At 44.5% G+C, this 23,051-nt stretch overlaps 1 protein-coding gene across 7 annotated transcripts in view; it reads left to right on the forward strand.

The window, feature by feature from the left end:
- TAPT1 (transmembrane anterior posterior transformation 1) overlaps window positions 1-23,051 on the forward strand; it is a 64,933-nt gene that overhangs the window by 14,641 nt on the left and 27,241 nt on the right. For 4 of the 7 annotated variants that reach the window (XM_086404703.1, XM_086404702.1, XM_086404701.1 and 1 more), the window contains exon 3: window positions 14,217-14,335. The exons of 2 other annotated variants lie outside the window; for them this stretch is intronic. In XM_086404703.1, the coding sequence (XP_086260829.1) occupies window positions 14,217-14,335 (119 nt within the window). Of the gene's footprint in view, window positions 1-14,216; window positions 14,336-17,021; window positions 18,912-23,051 lie in introns of those variants that run through there. One more of the 7 variants, XM_086404708.1, reaches the window with a different exon arrangement.

Consider the following 23,051-nt stretch of genomic DNA (forward strand, 5'->3'; position numbering starts at 1 on the left):
CTTATCCTTCTAGTTCTCTTCAGTTTGTTTTTCCTAGAATCAGTTTTTTTTTTTCCCATTCAGCACGATATAAATTATTTAATTTCCCCCTTTGTTAAGGTGTCAGTTTCTCAGAAAGCCCTCATTTTAAAAAATGTAAAGGACAGTTTCTTCAAAGAAAATTAGATAGTCTGTTTCACCTTCAACACAGAAAGCATTTCAGTGGGGAATAAACACATAACAACAGCACCGATCCTTCCGTGTGGTGCTCCCTTGATGTCTTCGTGCTCCCTTGATGTGTCCTAGGCCACCAGGACTGATCAGATACAAAGCCAAGGCTGCCCTTTTCCTCTGCATTCACAGAGTTGATGAGTCTGAACCATCTGGAAATTTCTTATAAGAAGGAAAGAGTTAAGCGATAATTCAGCTTTCAGTTCAGTTCAGTCGCTCAGTTGTGTCTGATTCTTTGCAACCCCAGGGGCTGCAGCTGCTAGGCTTCCCTGTCCATCACCAATTCCCAGAGCTTGCTCAAACTCATGTCCATCGAGTCGGTGATGCCACCCACCATCTCATCCTCTGTCATCCCCTTCTCCTCCTGCCTTCAGTCTTTCCCAGTATCAGGGCCTTTTCTAAGGAGTTGTTCGCATCAGGTGGCCAAAGTATTGGAGCTTCAGCATCAGTCCTTCCAGTGAATATTCAGTGCTGATTTCCTTTAGGATTGCCTGGTTTGATCTCCTTGAAGTCCAAGGGACTCTCAAGTCTTCTCCAACACTACAGTTCAAAAATACCAGTTCTTCAGCGCTCCGCTTTCTTTATGGTCCAACTTGTACATCCATGGAAGTTTCTTATAAGAAGGAAAGAGTTAAGCAATAATTCAGCTTTATCTATGCTAAAACATGTTTTCATACATTTTTAGAAACGGAACTTTTGATGTTCGAGTCACTTCCCTGGAATCACAGTTTCTCTTAGAGTTGGTATGGAAGGGTTTAGTTGGTGTGCTTTCTCCGTGGGCTGTAACAACAGGAGGAGCGGTAGACAGTGAGAAGGGAGGGCACGGGCAGTTTGGCCGAGGTTTGTTTATTTCTAACCATCCATCCGTGTGGTAGAAGGAGGAGGGTCGCTTGTGAAGAGGTGGGTTGACAGACCTTGTTTTCTTGGGTTTTTGGTGGCAGGTGGCATGCGAGAGCTTTGGGGGGTTCTGTATTGGGGTGAGGTTAGACAGTGGAGGAACCAGCAGACGTTTGGTGCCTTTGGCCAGGGTCCTCAAACACGCGTGGCTGTTCCCGTGTCACTGCTTTTCTCTAGGGCTCTGTGCTGGAGCCAAGGCCTGGAGGTAAGGGAGGTGTTTGTGGTGCGGAGTGGGGGGCGGCGGTGCAGCCCTCCTCCCGAGGGCAGCGGCTCCCTTGTTTTGTGTATTAGAGTAGCTTTAAGGAGGAACCTGGCAGGTGACATTTCTTCTGCTTTTTATTTACAGTAATTCTTGTGTCTTTCTTAAAACACCTGAACCTGCTTTTCAAAGCTCGCTTTTTTCTGCCGTGATCAGCCATGGGCTAGAAGTGGAAAGCTGCTGCAGCTAACCCTGCCGGGGGCCTGCCTTCTCTCTGCAGCCTGGATGCTCGTCCACCGCCTGTCTGAGCTGCTGGCCTCCCTCTTTGCTCTGGGCGAGCCCAGAGGGTTGTGTCCACTGTCCACAGGCAGACTTTATGGACTTCAACTAAGGAGGTGTCCTTCTGACCCCTTGTACCGCTCCACCTGCGGTAGAAATAACTCACAGTGACAGGACCCCCATAACTGTCACCTCGTCAGAGGCAGGCTCAGTACCCCCATCCTTCTCTTTCCTCATCTGTTGTCGTTCAGTCACTAAGCTGTGTCCAACTCTCTGCGACCCCATGGACTGCAACACACCAGGCTCCTCTGTCCTCCTCTCTCCCAGAGTTTGCTCAAATTCGTGTCCATTGTGTCGGCGATGCCATCCAACTATCTCATCTTCTGCCACCCCCTTCTTTTGCCTTCAGTCTTTCCCAGCATCAGGGTCTTTTCCAATGAGTTGTCTCTTCATATTAGTGGCCAAAGTTTTGGACCTTCAACTTTAGCATCAGTCCTTCCAGTGAATATTCAAGGATAATTTCTGTTAGGATTGACTGGTTTGATCTCCTTATAGTAAGGGACTCTCAAGAGTCTTCTCCAGCACCACAGTTCTTTTCTTCATTCAGTTCAGTTCAGTTCAGTCGCCAGTCGTGTCCGACTCTTTGCGACCCCATGAATCGCAGCACGCCAGGCCTCCCTGTCCATCACCATCTCCCGGAGTTCACTCAGACTCACGTCCATTGAGTCAGTGATGCCATCCAGCCATCTCATCCTCTGTCGTCCCCTTCTCCTCGTGCCCCCAATCCCTCCCAGCGTCAGAGTCTTTTCCAATGAGTCAACTCTTCCCATGAGCTGGCCAAAGTACTGGAGTTTCAGCTTTAGCATCAGTCCTTCCAAAGAACACTCAGGACTGATCTCCTTTAGAATGGACTGGTTGGATCTCCTTGCAGTCCAAGGGACTCTCAAGAGTCTGCTCCAACACCACAGTTCAAAAGCATCAATTCTTTGGCACTCAGCCTTCTTCACAGTCCAACTCTCACATCCATACATGACCACAGAAAAAACCATAGCCTTGACTAGACGAACCTTTGTTGGCAAAGTAATGTTTCTGCTTTTGAATATGCTATCTAGGTTGGTCATAACTTTCCTTCCAAGGAGTAAGCATCTTTTAATTTCATGGCTGCAGTCACCATCTGCAGTGATTTTGGAGCCCAGAAAAATAAAGTCTGATACTGTTTCCACTGTTTCCCCATCTATTTCCCGTGAAGTGATGGAACCAGATGCCATAATCTTCGTTTTCTGAATGTTGAGCTTTAAGCCAACTTTTTCACTCTATTCTTTCACTTTCATCAAGAGGCTTTTGAGTTCCTCTTCACTTTCTGCCATAAGGGTGGTGTCATCTGCATATCTGAGGTAATTAATATTTCTCCCGGCAATCTTGATTCCAGCTTGTGCTTCTTCCAGTCCAGCATTTCTCATGATGTACTCTGTATATAAGTTAAATAAGCAGGGTGACAATATACAGCCTTGATGTACTCCTTTTCCTATTTGGAACCAGTCTGTTGTTCCATGTCCTGTTCTAGCTGTTGCTTCCTGACCTGCATACAAATTTCTCAAGAGGCAGGTCAAGTGATCTGGGATTCCCATCTCTTTCAGAATTTTCCACAGTTTCTTATGATCCATGCAGCATTGAAATCACAAGCAAGTTTCTGGGTGGATTTCTCACAGAAATTTGTAAGCATTTCATATTTGTCATTGTGAGTTCTAAGTTGTCTTCTGGGAAAATCTCTGCAGGTCTTGATGGGGCTTCAGTATAAACCAGTGTTTTTCAACCTGTGGTCTGTTGTAGGGCCACTAGTAGGTGGGATAACCCATGCACTAAGTTGTAATCAATGAGGATTTATTCTGTTTAATTGAAGAATAGAAAAAGTATCACATTGCATTCATTGCTTGTACTCAGGCTAAGTGTTTTGTTGTTTTTTTTTGGAAACTTCGGTTTCACTTGTACGTGTTTGAAACGTTATTAGCGTGAGAAAAGTTTAGTGGACACCGCTCACACACAGTTGCCATTATGTTCTAATCCTGTTGCCCACGAGAAAGGCTTTGGTTTTAGGCCTATTTAGGACATGTCGATTTAGTCTCTGAGAACAATACTTCAGGTGTTTTACTGCTTAAAATATACAAAAGAATATCATCTTTTTCAGTTTAGAGAAGTTTCTTCTTCTATTAGGTTGGTGCAAAAGTAATTGTGCTTTGGCTCTTTGATATTGGAGTACATTCTTATATAAATGTGGTTATGTTATACCCCATTTTAAGGCTCATTTCTCAATTTATTTTTTTTTCCTAATGACTTACTACTTGCTGTTTGTTTTACGTTTATTTTAAGACTATAAAAATGATATTAGAGAAAAAGCAAATTTGAGCAATATTTTTATTCAAATTCAAAGTGGGTCGTAAAGCAGCAGAGACAGTTCACAACATCAGCAGTGCATTTGGCCAAGGAACTGCTAATGAACATATAATGCAGTGGTAATTCAAGAAGTTTTAGAAAGGAGGCGAGAACCTTGGAGATGACGGGCTTAGTGGCTGCCCGTTGGAAGTTAGCAACAACCAATTGAGAGCAATTATCAAGGCAGATTTTCTTACAGCTACATAAGAAGTTGCCAAAGAACTCATTGTCAACCATTCTACATTCATTCAGCATTTGAAGCAAATTGGAAAGGTGAAAAAGCTCGGTAAGTGGCTGCTTCATGAGCTGACTGAAAAATCAAAATAAAATCGTTTTGAAGTGTCGTCTTCTCTCATTCTCTTCAACAACAACGAACCGTTTCTCGATCGGATTGTGATGTGTGACGAAAAGTGGATTTTATACAACCAGTGATGACCAGCTCAGTGGCTAGACCAAGAAGAAGCTCCAAAGCACTTCCCCAAACCAAACTTGCATCAAAAAACAAATGGTCTTGGACACTGGTGGTCTCCTGCCAGTCTGATCCACTCCAGCTTCCTGAATCCTGGCAAAACCACTATATCTGAGAAGTGTGCTCAGCAAATGAATGAGATGCGCTGAAAACTGCCATGCCCGCGGTCAGCACTGGTCAGCACAGCGGGCCCAGTTCTTCTGCACGACAGTGCCCAAGCACACATTGCAAAACCAAGGCTTCCGAAGTTGAACGAATTGGGCTGCAGAGTTCTGCCTCGTTCGCCATAGTCACCTGATCTCTCGCCAGCCGACTACCACTTCTTCGAGCATTCTGACAGCTTTTTGTAGGGAGAACACGGCCATAGCCAGCAGGAGGCAGAAGATGGCTTCCAAGAGTCCGTTGAATCCTGAAGCATGGATGTTTATTCTACGGGAATAAACAAACATTTTTGTTGGCAAAAATGTGTGGATTGTAATGGTTCCTATTTTGATTAATAAAGATGTGTTTGAGCGTAGTCATAATCTAAAATTCACAGTCCAAAACCACAATTTCTTTTGTATCAACTTAAGACTAAGTGGAGCATAGAGGAAAGCAGACTTAGATTTCAGTTTAATTCCAGGCTTAAATATCTCTCATAACAGCGTGAATTCACTCTGCTGTCCCTAAGGCCTTTATTTGATGTGGGGACGGGGTCCCACTTCAGGCATTTATCGTGAGAGTTGAGAGGCAGTCGAGACGTTTGTGGTAATATAACTTATTTTTATTGGTTACCTTTGTGTTTATTTAATATATAATGCCATACTAATTTTTAAAAAAATGTTCTTGTTACTGTATTTCCACCTAACCTTTGCAGAAAGAGAAACTTGATAATTAAAGAGCATTTTGTGTTTTCAGGGGTTGCAGATACTATAAAGCATGTAATTAATGCTTATTCTTTTAAAGTCAAGAGAAAGGTCAACTCAGCATCTCCAACTGAACCTGTTTAGTGGTTGTTAAAAAGAAAAAAAAAAAAGACAGGTTTTTTGTGTAATGTTGTCAGTAGATTAACATGTTATACTTGACATTTAATAAAGATGAATTACTTATATATTTAAAGTAGTTTTTCTAGTTATTAGCACATTTTTATGCCTGAACTTCTCAATGTGACGTAAGGATATAAAATTCTGGAGCATTTGTTGACCGGAGGCAACACTTCTTCTTTTCCTCTGCAGTCCTTTCTCCACGCTCCCACATGCGCCAGGGGTTCTTGTCTGGATCTGCTACTAACTGCACATATGCTCCACCTGGGGAGCTCTATTTTTTTCTTCCACACAAGGAGGAAGCTAAACTGCAGTATCTCTGCATCCTGAACTGAGAGCCAGGATAGCAAAGTGGTTGAAGGGCATGAACTCGAAGGCCAGCCTGCCTGAATTTGAATCTTGGCTCCACAGTTTATCAAGTATGAGGCCGTGACCAATTCACTTCTGTTTCTGTATGCCTCAGTGTTCTCATCTGAATGTCAATTACATGGTAAGCCTTCTGTGGGCTTCCTAGATGGCTCAATGGTAAAGAATCCAGGTTGGATCCCTGGGCGGGGAAGATCCCCTGGAGAAGGAAATGGCAACCCACCCAGTACTCCTGCTTGGATAATCCCATAGACGGAGGAGCCTGGCAGGCTACAGTCCATGGGTTCACAGGAGTCGGACATGACTTAGCAACTAAACAAGCGCAAAAGCCTTCTGTAAGTGTTTTAAAATCTTTACAAGTCTCACTTAGCAAATTGGAATGCCCTGCCTGGGAGAACAGGAAAAAGTTTGAAAGATTTCTTGTCCCCTGGTTGCACTGCAGTGACTGTTTCTTTTGCAGTGGGGATGGCAGTCACCTGGGCTGAGTCCAGCGGGGAGTGGGTGGGAGGGGACTGGTTTTCAAGGTTCTCTGTGTCCCTCTTTGATCTCCAGCTCTACTTCTAACCAGACTGCTTCACTTGCTAATAAAGGGCTCTTCTAACCCTGAAGGGTCATGATTTCTGACCCCTGGCCTCTTGGATTGCTGATTTCAGGCGGAAAGAACCTTTAGGAAAAATGTTTTCTTCCCTTTCTCCTTGCAGTCAAGCTATCTGAAAGTGAAGCTTATATCTTTCATGGGGGTTTAGCTGATGGCCACAGAGATAATGCTTGCTCTTTGGAAGAAAAGCTATGACAAACCTAGACAGTGTATTTAAAAGCAAAGACATCACTTTGTGGACAAAGGTCCATATAGTCAAAGCTATTGATTTTCCAGTAGTCATATATGTATGTAAGCACTGAACCATTAAGAAGACTGAGCATCGAAGAAGTGATTCTTTTGAACTGTAGTGCTAGAGAAAACTCTTAAGAGTCCCTTAAACAGCAGGATCAAACCAGTCCATCCTAAAGGAAATCAGCCCTTCATTGGAAGGACTGATGCTGAAGCTCCAATACTTTGGCCACCTCATTTGAAGAGCTGGCTCATTGGAAAAGACCCTGACGCTGGGAAAGATTGAAGACAGGAGGAGAAGGGGGCTACAGAGGATGAGATGGTTGGATGGCATCACTGACTCAATGGACATGAGTTTGAGCAAGCTCCGGGTGTTGGTGATGGACAGGGAGGCCTGGTGTGCTGCAGTCCACAGGGTCAGAAAGAGTCAGACACAACTTAGTGACTGAACAACCAACCACCCGCCCTCATGCAGTTATCTTCTCAGTTTTTGATTTGAGTGCTAGGTTCCAGGCACTTTTACCATGGGGAAGTACAGAGGTAAACATGGGACTAACGAAGGGAATGGCAAGGTGATGAGGAAAAAGAGGTCACTTCTGTACAGTTTAGGGCATACGTGGAGGTGTTGGTTAGTGTTAGTCGCTCCATATTTTCCGACTCTTTGTGACCCCATGGACTGTAGCCCACCAGGCTCCTCTGTCCATGGGATTCTCCAGGCAAGAATACTGGAGTGAGTTGCCATTCCCTTCTCCAGGGCATCTTCCCGACCCAGGGATTGAACCTGGGTCTCCCATAGTGCAGGCAGATTCTTTACCATCTGAGCCACAGGGAAGTCCATGTGGAGGTGAGGGGTGAGGTATGCTAAGGAGACCCAGAACTGGGAGGTTGTCAGGAACACAGAGGACAGGCGCACTGAAAGGACGGGCTGGAACCAGGTGACGGAAGGTTAGGCTGAGGGGTTTAGACTGGCATCGGGAGGAAACGAAAACTTTCTCCTCTAGAATACTTTTAGCTGTGTGTATTGTATAACCGAATGGGCTTCCCGGTGGCACAATGGTAAAGAACCCACCTACTGATGTGGGAGACACAGAGAAGAGGCCTGGGTTCTATCCCTGGGTCAGGAAGATCCCCTGGAGAAGGAAATGGCAACCCACTCCAGTATTCTTGCCTGGGAAATCCCTGGTGCGCTACAATCCATTGGGGTTGTAAAGAGTCGGACACGAGTGAGTGAGTGAGCATGAATACCTAACAGTGACTTAAACAAAAAGGTTTTTACAACTTCTAACAAGCCTAGAGCAAGGAGATCTGTTTCCAGTGGATTCATGCGGCCAGCATGGACTCAAGTCCTTTTTCTCTTTCTCTTTCACCATCACTGGCAGATTGGCTCTTGGTCCCCTTACTGCCTTTCACTAGAAAGATGTCAGCTGCACCTCCGACCTTATATCTGCATTACAGTCAGATGGGCAGCGCCGCCTTCTCCACCGACCCTTTCATAATAAAAGCTTCCGCAGTGGTGCCCAGTGTGCCTTCTTCCGCCGATGCCTTGTGGGCCAGGCTGAGCCACACAGCCACCCCGCTGCACGGGGCCTGGGCTGGGGTAGATTAGGCTTTTCCAGCAAAGGGAGAAAGAGATTGAGGGTGATGAGGGGTCATCTGCCCCCTCCAGAGCTCTGCTTCTGAAGCATAGCGATGTTCAGCATGGACTGGAAATGAAAGAAGCAGGGAGAGGTCAAGACCACTCCAGGTGTGTGCTCTTCAGGTTCAAACCAGTTGATTAATTTACTTCTTTAAGACATCTATCCCTCAAGTTAAACACATGTCAGATGTAGGGGTGATTATTATGAAGACTTTTATCAAAATTACTTTTCTATGGTAACATACATTTATATAGCTTTGCCTATCCTAAGATGTAGAACTAAGGTGAAATCATAATTTTGACTTTTCTTTGCCTTATAATTCTGTGCATTTTGACAGTCCTTTTCATTGTTACCATGCTTTGTACGTTATTTATAGAAAATTGAATTCAACTGCTTAGTCTTAAATAGTAACTACTTAGGTCACATCAGGTTGAAGAGATAAGTATGACGGTAGGTACAGAACGTTGTCTTTGGGGCATAGACTATGTTACTGTTGCAAAGGAGAGGTTAGTGCCGCACAGGGGGTCTTGGGGTGGAGATGAACAGCCTCACCTTCTCATCTCAGGTCCACCGATCAAGGCATTGCTTTTGCTTTGACTGTCTTTGTTTGAGATTAGGAGGTTGGACTCGGTCATCTCAGGAGGCCGGCAGTCCATGACCCTGTGAATGAGTTTGCCCACAAGGAGAGGATGTGGCAGCAAGGGAATGAGTCACAGAAGGTAGATTTGATCTCGCTAGTGGAGGAACTCAGTTCTGCTCTTTTGACAGTCAGACAAGTGATAAACATTTAGGAAAAATAAATCAAAAACTTCTTTCAAAATAGGAACTGAATGAAAATACCATGTAAAGCCTTTTTGTTGCTTTGTAGTGTTGAGGGTATGTTAAGAAGAGGTAGTTGCAGCTGCTGTTTCGCTTTTGTGTCAGTGAGACAGTCCTGAGATGGCATTGTGAAGCTAGCGGAGAGCACTCAGGCGCTCTCATCAAGGTGCTTCCTTCTTTCTGTGCCTGGCAGCAGCTCGTGCCCATCTCTCTCCTCATGGGGGAGCTTTGCTGACCGTTCCTGCCTCCCCGGGGTGCCCACTCCCCAGCCCCTGTCCCCACCCCAGCTCGCACACAGCCCTTATCTTGTCCCCAGCGCACCCAGAGTACATCCTTCATCCAGCCCTTACCGTGCAGTCCTCCTCTTTAGCTTTGAATTCCCTGGGGAAGGGGTCCCTCCCCAGTGACCTCGTATCCCATGTATAGGACTGAGCAAGATGCAGGAGTGGACCCAGAACCTCACACACTGAGACCAGGGGCGGAAAGAAAGCCCTCCTCCTGCTTGACCCCTGCCTCCTGGCTCCCACCCCATAGCAGCGGCCTCTGCTCCAGGCGCTGCTTGGGGGCTGTGGGGGAATGGATACAGAATTGCCAGAGGTGGTTTCTGCAGCTCAAAGAGACATCTTCCAAATCCTTGTGCTGCTTTTAATTGTATCCATAACATTTTATTTATTTTGAAATTCCAAGTGGCATTAAAAGGAAGGCAGGAGGTTTTGGTCAAAAAAGGAAACATTTTTAAAAGGTGAAGAAACCTTGCTCTGCTCTCCATGGAGAGGGGCCAGCATTTGATTTGTTTTTATTTGTTTTGAGGCTACTAATCTTTCAGATGATCAAGAGCAATAGCAGTAGGTTCAAAATGAGTGTGGTAAGAGCTGGTTGTGGAACTTTTCACTAGCAGGTGATGTTGACCAGTGTTACAGAATCATGGTTGGTTTTCACATTGGAGTTCAGATGTTAAAAACTTAATGGTAAATCCTTTTTTTTTTTTTTTTGACATACAAGCCCAAATCCAGTGGCGAGGCTGAGGCTGAGTGGCAGGTGTCATTAGTAGAAATAGTGCTTCAGTCTCAAAGCCACGTCTCCTGCAGACCTGCGGGGGGCTGGCCCTGCCTCTGCCGCTCAGGTACCAGGTGAGCCCCCAAACCTTGCTGCAGAGTTGGGGGCATGGTGATGAGGTCCAGGTGGAGATGAGGCTGGACGGAGGCCAGCGCCCTGCCCTATTGCCCAGTACCTGCGAAAGGCTTCTGAAACCCTTCCACACAAGATCTCCCGTGAGACAGAAAGGCAGGGGACTCTTAGAGCGAGCAATGAATGCTTAGTTAAAAGAGAGAAGGAAGAAATCAAAGCCTGAGTCAGCCCTGGGAAGTTTTCACACAAAACCTCGTATAGCATTTTGTCATCTATCCCCGGGAAAATCCACCAGCTGGAAAAGAGATAAAAGCCTGCAACTGCAGCGTAGGATTTCTTTTTGAAGCATGTTCATTATGCTTTGGTATCTTTGCATTTTGTTATATTTCATATAATTGGGCTTCCCTGGTGGCTCAGCTGGTAGAGAATCTGCCTGCAGTGCAGAAGACCTGGGTTCGATCCCTGGGTTGGGAAGATCCCCTGGAGAAGAAAATGGCAACCCACTCCAGTACTCTTGCCTGGAGAATCCCATGGACAGAGGACCCCGGTAGGCTACAAGTCCATGGGGTCGCAAAGAGTCAGACACGACTGAGCAACTTCACTTTTTTTTTCATTCATATAATTGCTGGTTCAGAGAGATGACGTATTTGTAAGGCTCCCCCTCCACCACCCCGTAAAGCTCAGACACAGCTAAGGCCAGAGACAGTTATGCTTACACGTACTTATATGTAGTTTACCACCTTCTACACGGTGGGTGAAGTGGGGGTGCAGGGAGCTGGAGCAGGAGAGAAACGGGGGCGGGGCGAGCGAGAGACAGGGACCCGGGTGCACGGTGACGGGACCACCGTCTGCCTGGACGGGTGTTCACCCACTGTCTAAAGAGGCGCATCCTAGCAGCATCGTGCTGCTCTGATTTTAGCCACACCACTGTATTCATTTTGACCTTTCAAGTGACATTTAAAGGAGATTTTTGTTTCTGAGAAGGGAAACAGCAGGTGGCATATGACACCAGTCTCTCTGCTTTGTAGTTACACCTTGTACATTTTAGGGACAATTTCATCAGCCATTGCTTAAGACTGCATGACTGCTTTGTGGTTATTTGATCCCAGTGAAAAGTAAATCATAATACTTGTCTGTTTTATCAAGGTGGGCTTCCATGGTGACTCAGGGGTAAAGAATCTGCCTACAGTGAAGACTGAGGTTCAGTCCCTGGGTCGGGGAGATCCACTGGAGAAGGAAATAGCAACCCACTCCAGTACTGTTGCCTATGAAATCCCACGGACAGAGGAGCCTGGCGGGCTACCGCCCATAGGGTCGCAAAGAGTCAGATACGACTGAGCGACTAAGCAACCACAGCAGTCTACAACATTTTATCAAGATGCCAAAGCACGCTGCCTCCTATACCTAGCAAAAACTGGGCGTGAGATCTTTTGCTGCGCTCACACGGCTTCAAACCTGCGAGGCCGGGGGGTAGACAGCCGCAGCGCACAGGCCAGCTCCTGCACTCCGACGCTTGGCCCTGGTCCAGAGTCCAGCCGCCAAAACTGTGGCTTCCTGGTGTGCGGAGCAGGCTGACAGGGATGAAGCAGTCAGCACTCAATGCCACATGCCCAGAGGCCCAAGGACACGGGAGTCCACTTAGCACAGACACCCAGACCTGGGTCACCAGGTAGATTAAACCAGACGCCCTGGAGCGCAGCGCCCATTAGGGTGCCCAGGATTCATCTCCCTCCCTCAGGGGTAACTGTTCTCAGGATCACATCTTGTTTATTGCCTTTTAAGGACATTTTCTCATTATCGTTTGCAAAGGATTTAAAAGAATGCTGTGCTTTGTGAACAAACGTAACACCTGAGCAGTAGGCGCAGGAGTGGACTCACTTGTTTGCCTTTCTGAGCCTGAAAGGCGTAGCGGTGCTTTCCTGGCCCCCTTGAAGTGTCTGGTCACAGCTGCTTGCTTCCTTCCATTTTCACGTTGTGATCTGTCGTCACAATAGCTCCAGTGGTCCCTGGGTGCTGAGCATGCAAGGGTCAGGGGATTTTTGCTTCCTGGGCTGATTTAAAATGCGATGGGAAGGCCCTTAGATGTTTGTTACTGGTGCTTGCCATAGATGAAAAGCAATACTAAAACAAGTTTCTCTAAGCCTAAGAAGGATGACTGTTCTCCAACAGAAAGTCCGATTCTTTAAGAGACGATTTCAGTCTGGTCAGAAGACCCAAGATGGAAGGGTCATCACGGTTGGTGTCTTCTGAGGCCTCTCCCCTTGCTTGTGTACTCCGTCTGCTCCGTGTCGTATCATCTTCCCTGTGTGTGTCTGCATCCTAACAGCTCCTACAGGGACGCACCAGTCATGCTGGACAAGGGCCATCCTTACGACCCCATTTTAACTTGATTGCCTCTTTAAAGAGCCCCCCACTCCAAATACAGTCACATTCTGAGGTGTGGGGAGGGAGGCCTGTGGTCAGGCCTTCAGCATATAAATTGCGGGGAGGGTATGCAGCTCTTCCAGTAACTTCCAGTGGGTGTTAGCTACTTAGTACATTTCTGTAGGTCAGTTTATTGACTAAGAATACATGGAGTGTTGTGTGTGAGGGTGTGTACATCATACCATGTCTGTGTGTCAAATGTACAGAAAGTCACTCCTCTTGAAATAGTACAGGTTAGCAGCCTGGGTGTGGCTATTTGCTAAGGCATCACAAGATTCTACCCTCCATCTGTGAAATAGTGTTCTTCAGTCGCTAGCTTGTGTCCAACTCTTTGCGACCTAGTGGACTGCAACACTCCAGGCTTCTCTGTTCTCCACTGTCTCCTGGAGTTTGCTCAGACTCATGTCCATTGAGTCGGCGATGCTGTCTAAACATCTCATCCTCTGCCACCCCCTTCTCCTTTTGCCTCAGCATCAGGGTCTTTTCCATTGAGTCCACTTTCCTCATCAGGTGGCCAAAATATTGGAGCTTCAGCTTCAGTCCTTCCAGTGAATGTTCAGGGTTGATTTTCTTTAGGTTTGACTGGTTTGATCTCCTTGCAGTCCAAGGGACTCTCAAGAGTCTTCTCCAGCACCACAATTTGAAAGCATAAGTTCTTTAACAGTCAGGCTTCTTTATGGTTCAACTCTCACATCCATACATAACTACTGGAAAAACCACAGCTTTGACTATATGGACCTTTATCAGCAGAGTCGCTGCTTTTTAATATACTGTCTAGGTTTGTCATAGCTTTTCTTCCAAGGGACAAACCTCTTTTAATTTCATGGCTGTAGTCAGGATCTGCAGTGATTTTTCAGCCCAAGAAAATAAAATCTGCCACTGCTTCCACTTTTTCTCTTCTATTTGCCATGAAGTGATGAGAGCATGAAATATGGTCCTAAATTTAACAGATAAAAGTGTACAGTGTCACCCGAAATAGGAAGGATGTGGCAAGTACACGAGAAAGCAGAAGAGATGAAGACATTAACAGCTACTCCTCCAGTTAGGAATAATGACTTCTTTGCACAGCAAGTTCAAGTGTACCTAAAATTGTATTAAAATCAATAATCTCTTTACATTAAATTTAGAGTTTAAGTTTTATCTGAAAGGTTTTCTATAACATCTCTGCAGCTTGAGGAAGTACCCAGAGAGCTACTATGTCAGATGTGGCATACTTGTGGTTGAGGGTGACTTGTCTTTTGAATAATTGACTTGTGTAGATGATAAACCAAAGGCTCCGGAAGAAGAACTACAAGCTTGCATTTTGAAAAGGAATTTTTCATTAGAATATGGCTCATGTACACAAGGAGAACTGTTAACTTGTTATTCCTGTAGCTAAGTTATGAGAAATGAATTTTCTACCAAGTTTAGAAATTCCTTGATTGTTTGAAATTTTCATCTACAATATTTTAAAGAACATTTATTTTGCATTTTGTCTTTCACGTTCTTCTCTCCTTTTAAAATCCAGCTCATGGTTTTTGGAATCTTTCTGTGCCTGGATGCGTTTCTCTATGTGTTCACCCTGCTTCCTGTCAGAGTCTTCCTGGCCCTATTCAGGCTCTTCACCCTGCCTTGCTATGGCCTAAGGTAAGTTTAAGATGATGAACTATTGTAAAGGTTTAAATTATTTTTGCTACTTGTGCTTAATAATCACTTGGATAGATTTTTTTAGAATAGGAATAACTCATTAAGTTTCTTTAATACTTTGGCCCTTAATGCTGTTTATCTTTGTAGTGAATATTATATAATATGCTTATTTAATATTTCTACTTTTTATGTGTACTTTTTTTTTTTCCAAATAGTTCTGAACAAGAACTTTGTTTTGGCTAGGTGACAAATGTTAATAATGCAGGAGATTGTGTGTGTGTGTGTGTGTGCGTGTGTGTTTAGTTGCTCAGTCGTGTCCAACTCTTTGCAATCCTATGAACTGTAGCCTACCAGGCTCTTCTGTCCATGGAATTCTCCAGGCAAGAATACTGGAGTGGGTAGCCTTTCCCTTCTCCAGGGGATCTTCCTAACCAGGAATCGAACCCAGATCTTCTGCGTTGCAGGCAGATTGTTTACCATCTGAGCCACCAGGGAAGTATAGAAAGGGCCCAGTGTGGAGGGTCAGGACTGACCACATGGCCACTGTGCAGGCTCAGCCTGTACTTTTATTTTCTTCATGTCCCCAGCCTCTTGGGCATCGTCTGTATAAAGTGAGGAGCAGGTTCTAGGCTGGGAAGTGGAGGGGCGGGTAGCATCAGTAGCCCTTACGGAACTCCCCCTGCGGGCTGCTCCTCCACCTCATTGGAGAGCCACCGTCTTTGTGGTCTGGCAAGCCTTACCTGCTTACAGGTGAGACCGGTCTCCCTCTGATTTGTGAGAGGGGAAAACCCTGAAAGGCATTGTCCTGGTGGGAAGAACCAGACAGCCTGGCCTAGCAGTGATGAGCTGATGACTCGTGAGCCACTGCCTGACTTCTTTCAGCCTATATCCCTGTCCTCAGAAAGCGGGTATTTAGCGCCGGTATCTTTTACTGCAAAGATTGAGAGATGTAAAAAGAATACCCAGTGTAGTGACAGGAACAGATACTAGTTTCCTTCCTTCCTTCTCTTCCAAAACTAGGAACAGGAAGATGAAAACGTAAAGCTTACATGAATCTTGATGCTTTATTGGTCTTGAGGTTAGAGATCGGATTTTACAGTTTTTCCTCAGTACTTGTATCTCCATGCCTCTACTCTGTGTAGTCCCTCTGTGTAACATTTTTACAGTTCTTAGCACAGTTGCCCAAGTTGCATTTCTAACATTGCGTCACTTTTTTAAATACATTTCATTCCGAAAAGTTTCAGAATACTGAAATGGATAATAATATGTGAAACTTAGCTATGAAGTAGGTGATTCTTCCATGGGTATATTAAATGTATAATTAATAACATTATTATCAATAACCACAGAAACTGAGTTTAATATACAATATATCCAGAATTATTGGTTGTTTTCTTTTCAAAGACTAAAGTCCTGGAAGTTTCTCTTTTAGTAAATGAGTGTGTACTTGGTATTTAGTAAGTACCGAATGACATTCAGCCTTTTTGAAAATGAGCCTTAATCATTTTAGTAAGGAAGAAATCCCTCTGATATAAATTAGAAGAATTTATTTATCATGATATTATGATAAGAGTAAAAACTCCTTTGCAAGATTGCATGGAATAAAACAATTACAAGGATTAAGATCACATTGTTGTTACATGTAACACTTTATACTCTTGTCTTACTCTGCTTTGAGAATGAAAGAATTATGTTTTATATTTTATTAAGTACAATTAATCAAATGGGAAAATCTTTTTTAGGAATTTACCATCAACTTTAAGTGATTCAAGTACTTGCTTTATGCTTTTGGAAGAATTTTTAAGAAGGCCTTATTCATACCAGGAAACCTTTTTGGAAGACATCTGTAACATTCACAAAGCCTCACCTTCTGTACCATCCCTATTTCTTTATCACCTTTGGGAGCTCAATAAAGTCATGGTTATTTCAGTTACCTTTTCAGAAGAGCAGAAAAAAACAAAAATCTAGTAAGACATTACTAAACAGAAGTCTTCATGTGTGATTGTGTAACAAGGATGAACACATGGAAAGCTGGGTAAAGCCAGGTGAGGCTGCCTCATGCCATATATAGATCTTGATGTCTGCTCCATGAGCCAGGTTGCCTCTAAGTTATTCTCAGCTCGGCAGTGTGAGGCACGTTCCTGCTCTAGCTGTCTTTAAGTGTGTTCTGTGTGGCTGTTGGCGTGATGAGGCAAAGGGTCAAAAGGCTGTGTGACCTAAAGACCCCTTCCTTCTGGAGGGGCTCCTGGGGTCTCTCAAGCCCTCAGTGGATGTTCACGGGATGAGTGACGAAGGGGACTTGCCGTGTTCCCAAGGGCCTCTGTTTCTCGGCTCTTATTTGAAGAGCCGAGTTCTCGCTGCGGCAGAGGCATCTAGACTGTGTCTGTGTCCCCTGGGGGAGCAAGGCTCCAAGGTCGCCTAGAGAAGCCCTTTGGTGTTTGTTCTGGAAACGGGGAGAGCTGTTGGAGAGAGCCAGGACGCCTTTAGCCCTCTGCTCCTGGTGGCTTCAGTGGGTCGATGGTCCCTGGAGCCAACCTTTTCTAGACCTTTTCAGATTTTTTTTTTTAGCCTATAAAATAAAGATGATAGCTTTCATATATTACTCTAAAATACTTTTTAATCTAAATTAATCTGAGTGACATTTTGAAGCAGGATTCACGTCTGTTCTGTTTTCACTCTCTTGCAGCCAGGCCGACACTAGATGGCAGCCTGTCACCCTGCTGCAAGGCGCCGTGCAGTTTTCCTGGGCAGAGGGGTCTTGCTGTTTCTGCAGTTTGGATCCTCTGAAAAATTACATTTTATGCCGTCACTTATATTTATGTATATACCGTGAAGCACAGTTAAAATGGTATAACAGAACGTCAGCATTTCTAAGCACTCCATGAGCATAGGCAGATCATACAGAATATGAAGACCCTGCCTCCCTGTCTCAGTGCCTTAAGTGTGCTTTATCAGAATGGAGTACTTGGCTGACAGTAACATGGGCTGCAGTCCATATTTTCTTTGAGCAATTTAGAAAGCAAAGTCTTCTGAGCATTATTTTCTTAAAGCACCTAACTTGAAATATTTGAAACTTAAAATATAATGTAAAAAATTGTATTACCAAAACTATTGTTAATACTAAGTCTAAAACCTTTCAGATATTTTAAGAGTATATGAATACATTTTCTCTTTTAGAAAATTATTAATCAGACAAGTTTTGCCTTCTTTTTCTTCCAACATTCTATTCTGTTCAGGATTATTTGATTTTTCTTTCCTGTGGCTGTATCATGTTCCATCTTTTTCAGCAAGCAAAAAGTGCTCTTTCCTTCAGTCTGACTTAATTTTTTCGAAGAGTTAAGAAATGAAAAAGATCAGCAAAGAGGTCAATTGTATTTTTTTCTATTTCCTTTTTCTCACACTCCTGTGTTTTAGTTTCCTTTCTGTTAAAAAAAAAAAAAAAAGTTAGGGACTTCCTGGTAGTCCAGTGGTTAAGATCCCACGCTTCCAGTGCCGGGGCACAGGTTTGATCCCTGGTCAGGGAACTAAAACTCACCTGCCTCTAGCTGCAGCCCAAAACAAACAAAGTTATTGTCTTCCTAGTCTCTTAGTTCTTAGAAATTATACCCAAAGAGTTGGGGAGGGAGGAGAAAGGATATTTGTCAAAGTGGTTAAGATGCTGGCATGAACACAGCAGCAGTTCGCAGGCCCTGGTGCTATGTTGTTGGCGTCCGACAGTGGCCGAGGGCTGGCACGGCCCTCCTTTCAGAAATGGGATCGGTGCTCTCACCTCCTGTATGTGCAGTCACATCTGGCAGTCACATTTGTGGGGTCTGTGGAAGCTGACAGTCTCCCAGGTTTTCTGCTTTAGAATGGACTCTTTGAACCCACTTCTGAATCTTCCATAAACCAGCCACAGGGTTTGGCTTGGAGGTTTTATCGGCCCTGACACAAAGCTGACTCGCTGCTTTTCATTCATTCTGAGGCCACTCCGCAGCCCTTAAGGAGGCTGGCCTGTATTGTGGCTGCTCCGCTGGCGGGCACTTTGCCAGCCTCTGACCCTGTGAAAATATTTTTTTATTTTGAGATGTTGGCAGGGTAATTTTTCTTGACTCTGTAGTTGTATGCACGTTATCTGCAAAGGGTGCACTGCTTCCATAAAACGTTTACACCCACCCTTAGCAATTTCAAGAACACTTAGGTGAAAATTATTGCTAACGAATTAACAATCTTGAAAAATCTTTGCCCTTACATACCTTCTTGTAGGTTAAAATAAATGCATGCAGGTTCTCTAAAAGCCCATTGATTTATGTATTTCTTCCCTCTTTCTCAGGTAGGGTAGTATAATTTTGGAAAAACATTTGAGAAAATTCTTGAATTAGGATAATTTTTTAAATGATGAGATGAAAATGAGAATTAAGTTTTGGTTTATTATATGAGATGTCTTTGTTTCTTGAAAGAATGAAAGTATTTTGTTTTTAGAAAAGTAGACTGTTCTACAGTAGCTACATTATGCTAAATGTAGCATAATGTGCTTTATGCTAAAGAGGTATCCAGTGTTATTTTTCCGAACTTATAGAATAAATAAATAATAACAGTTGTATGTGTATTTCTAATTTACCTGGCATTTTTATGAATCCTTTTTCCCCCTCCAAGCTGTGACTTCATCTTGTGTTTTAGAACCCTCAGTCTTGCTTGCGTTAGAAGGTGAGCAAAGTTGTAGAGAAAAACGATACTATCTGGTGCCAAGAACTGCTGGTTTTGAAAACTTTGCTGTGATATTTTAGACAGCAGTGAGTGTAGGTGAGGTTTAAGGTAAATGCTGGAGTATTTTTCTTTTAACTATTAGAGCAAGTAAAATGCGTGCGAGTAAATTTTACTGATTCTCCCCCTGGCTTTAAGCATATCTCTTACTGGAAGCTTCAGGTACCTTTCTGTTTTTGAGGCAGTGGTAATTTACCCCACAGAAATCTCTCTCATCTGAAGAATTAGGAATTTCAGATGCTCGAGCGTTTCTTAACCCATTGGGTTTCCTCCCCCTGCCTTACCTCCTCCAAGGTAGTTCTCCCTGAAATGAACTTCACACAAGAACATGCACACACATGAGATTTTTCCTCTTTTTAGACAGAAGCCTTAATCTCGACCTGAGTGATTTGTGCTACCCCTGTCATGCTCGCATCACTTCTCCGGCAATCAGGGCCGGCCGTCATTGCCCCTCCCCGGCAGGGCCTCCTTGCTCGCTCGTAGAGAGCAGGGTCTCGTCAGAGGGTCTTCCCACCTCAGGTGCCGTCCCCTCCTCCTCCTCACCTTGGCGCGCTCAGTAGCGCAGCGACATTACAACGTTCTCTCTCTCTTTCTCTCTCGTAAATCAGACCGAAGGGAGGAACACTCTCACTTCCTTTGTAGAGTGGAATGTGGTGTCACAGGGACTCCTCGTGGTGAGTAAACCCTGATTTTCCTTCTATTCTCTTGGCCAAATTGACATCAGTACAAACAGATATTGATTATACTGAGAGACAGACATGACTGCTCGGAGATGGGCGCCTCGGAAGGAGCGAGCCTCCTCATCCTGCCGTGGTGACAGCTTTGTCCACATTTGTGCAGGAGTTGAGCAGAATCTCCCCTCACCTGGGAAGATCACTTGATAAAATGAACTTCAGTTGCACGTGTTGTCTAGGTTTGACATCAAGTCCTTCACTCCCCACGCCACATCAGTTCCTTCACCTGAGCTTAAGTTCCTTCGGTGTGAGTGGTTTTTATTTTGCATCATCCAAGCACCAAACATAGCTTCATCAAGCCAGTGCTTTTTTTCCTAGTATAGTTTGGAATCATTTTAAAGCCCAAGAAACACTTTAGTCATTCAGTTTAAGCATTTGTAATTAATTTTTCTACTGTCTGTTGCAAAAACTTAAGGTGTTCAATTTTCAGTCTTCTAAGTAAGGAAAACCTCTTAATCTCAATAGTTTATTGCAGTTTACTTTAAAATTAGAAAATGACTTCTCTTTCAAAAATGGACACCATTTTTGACTTTTCACATTTTTCCAATAGTCCTTTGTATTTCTTCATTCTTTCAGTCATACCATGAGCAGCTAGAAGCGTTAAGAGGGAAAGAAAGATAGCTCCAGCCTGTGTATTTTGTGATGAAGTGCCTTGCGCTGGTGCCTTGGCATGTTCGAACAGCGATTTGAACATGAAGTAGGCACAGGTTACCCTGGTCTCGTGGTCACGGACTCTGCCGCCTCTTTCCTGGTCTTCCTGTTCACTTGTCAGCTCACGCTTCAGTCTTAGTGAGCTGAGCACCTCCTGCTGCACAGGGTGAGGAAAACCCTGCCACTGACCATCTTCATCTGCTCCATCATTCTGTTCGCCAAGAGTGCCCTTGAAGCAACGGGGTCCTTTACTGGGTAAATGTGCAAATCCAGGGAAAGTATTTGAATGACCAAAAGATAAAATTTAGAAATGCAGAAAGTTTAATTTCCGCAAGCGTGGCTTAACCTGAAAGTTTTAAATGATTTTAGGTTCTGTTGAATTTCTTGGTTAATAGTACTTGTCTTGTGATAACTGATAGCCAAGCTATAAATTAGATTAGCAGGTTTTTCACTTTGTCCAGCAGCTTCCTCCACTTGTTTATGTGTTTGTGTGGGATTTTCAGCATTTGCAAAATGAATTGTGAGTAGCTGCTGTTTAATAGGCATTTATAAGGAAGAGGTTCACCCTGAAAGCATTACTCAGGAACCAGTTCAAAGCTGATCGGCAGGGCTGGTGGATAAGCTTCCTCTGGAGTTGGAAACGCGTATCACACGGTCATCCACAAGTGTCCTGCAGAGAAGGAAACAGAGACTGGCGCTGGCCCAGGTTGTTTTCACCAGGTGAACTCACTCTGGGTTCGATCTTACTTCAGAGAGGCTGTGATGCCACCTTAGAATTATTTTTCTTCAGTTTTTGCAGCTTTCCTTTTTCACTTGCAGGGACATTTATATGATAGCAGGATCCTTTGTTTCTGAACAGTTCTGCTTCTTTTATTTTTTATTTGAATAAATCTCTTTAATTTTTAAAATCAGTCATCTCCATAGCAACCAGTTATGATGTACGCAATGGAACATTTCCACCAAAGCAGAGAGTGCACAGAAAGCAGCGGATCCAGTGGAAACAGTCCTTTTTTTCCCCTCTTTCTTTTTAGAAACAAAGAGCAAAAATTGTAGCTATATTTGGTATTTAGCATAGTCATTTTTCCAAATGAGATGACAGTACAGTGATAAATTATACAGTATTAAATTATGCTGAAAGATCAAACATGCTGAGTTGCTGATTCCTGTGAGTTTAAAAAGTTCTTTTAAAGAAATGTCTAGAATAGTAGGCAGGAGTGAGAAATTGCCCTCTGGAGCCAGAGGCCAAGAGTCAGATCCTGGCTCTGCCACTTGTTAATCCCAACTGCAGCTGCAGGCACGTTCCTGATGCCCTTTGGGAGATTAGGGTGGTGATGGTCCCTTCCTCTTAGGGTCTCATAGGGTTTCTGTGGAAGCTGAAGGAGAGAACGTACGAAGTGCCTAGAGGGGCCTGCCACACAGGGCCTGGGGATTGTGGCGTGTTTCTACAGTGCTTCTGCATTTTCCCGACTGGGTTTAATCCTGGGCAACAGAAAGCTAAGTTAGAGTTGTTTATGCTAGATTTTGAACTTAGTATCGTCTTGGTTTAAGCAGTGGAGTATTATATTATTTGAGGTTATAGCTTTTCAATGTTTGATTCAGTTCAGTCACCCAGTCATGTCCAACTCTTTGCAACCCCGTGTACTGTAGCCCACCAGGCTCCTCCATTCATGGGATTCTCCAGGCAAGAATACTGGAGTGGGTTGCCATGCCCTCCTCCAGGGGATCTGCCTGACCCAGGGATCGAACCCAGGTTTCCTGCATTGCAGGCAGACTCTTTGCAGCTGAGCCACCAGGGAAGCCCCTTCCTTCTTAGAGAATATTGTTCCACTGTTGCAAATGTTTATAAAGAGACACAACTGAACATATATCTGTTAAAAGTCCCTTCATCTCTTAAAGAACTTTGGCTGAGACCAGTTATGCCATTCTGTCCTAAAAGCTCTACAGATTTCTGCTTTAACTAGTTACTTAAAACCTTTTGGTGCTTAATGCAGACTCACTAATGCCATCCTGCGTTTCGTTCCTGTCACGTTCTTTCACTCATAAAGCACAGCCTCCAGCGCTTAAACAGAAGGCCGCGAGCGATGTGTGCGTTTCAGTGTGTGCCCGTCTGTGCCCGCACTTCTGCGGGGACGCGGGCAGGCGCTCCTGGCTGATGCTTCATTTGTGCCCCAGCCGCTCGGGGGGACAGACAGTCCAGGGGCCCAAGAGTGTCCGCATGTCTCCTTTTCTCATGATTTGCATTAGAAATGTTTACCTCCAGCTCTTGACAAATACTTATCTCGGTGTGGGGGGAGGGGGCAGCGAATTCCCTTGAGAGTTGCACAGCCCTTGGCAGAGTTCTGTGCTCTGGGCTCAGTGTCCGAACTAAGACATAGCTCACTCCGGATTTCATGGGGAAAAACAGGGCTGCGTCTGCGGGGAGAGAGAAGAGCATTGGAGACAGAAAGGGACAGAGAAGTGATGGTAGAGATATATCAGCCTTGTCCTGGAGGCAGTTTTCCCCAAGATTTGAACTTTCACTGCTGAGAAGAATTCCCCTCGTCTCTTGCGCCCGTCTCAAGGCCCCGGGGTGTGACCTGGACCGTCCT

This window comes from Bos grunniens, chromosome 6 (assembly GCF_055505025.1).
Source record: "Bos grunniens cultivar Pamir isolate PY7600 chromosome 6, Bosgru_T2T1.0, whole genome shotgun sequence".
In the NCBI taxonomy this organism is placed as follows: domain Eukaryota; kingdom Metazoa; phylum Chordata; class Mammalia; order Artiodactyla; family Bovidae; genus Bos; species Bos grunniens.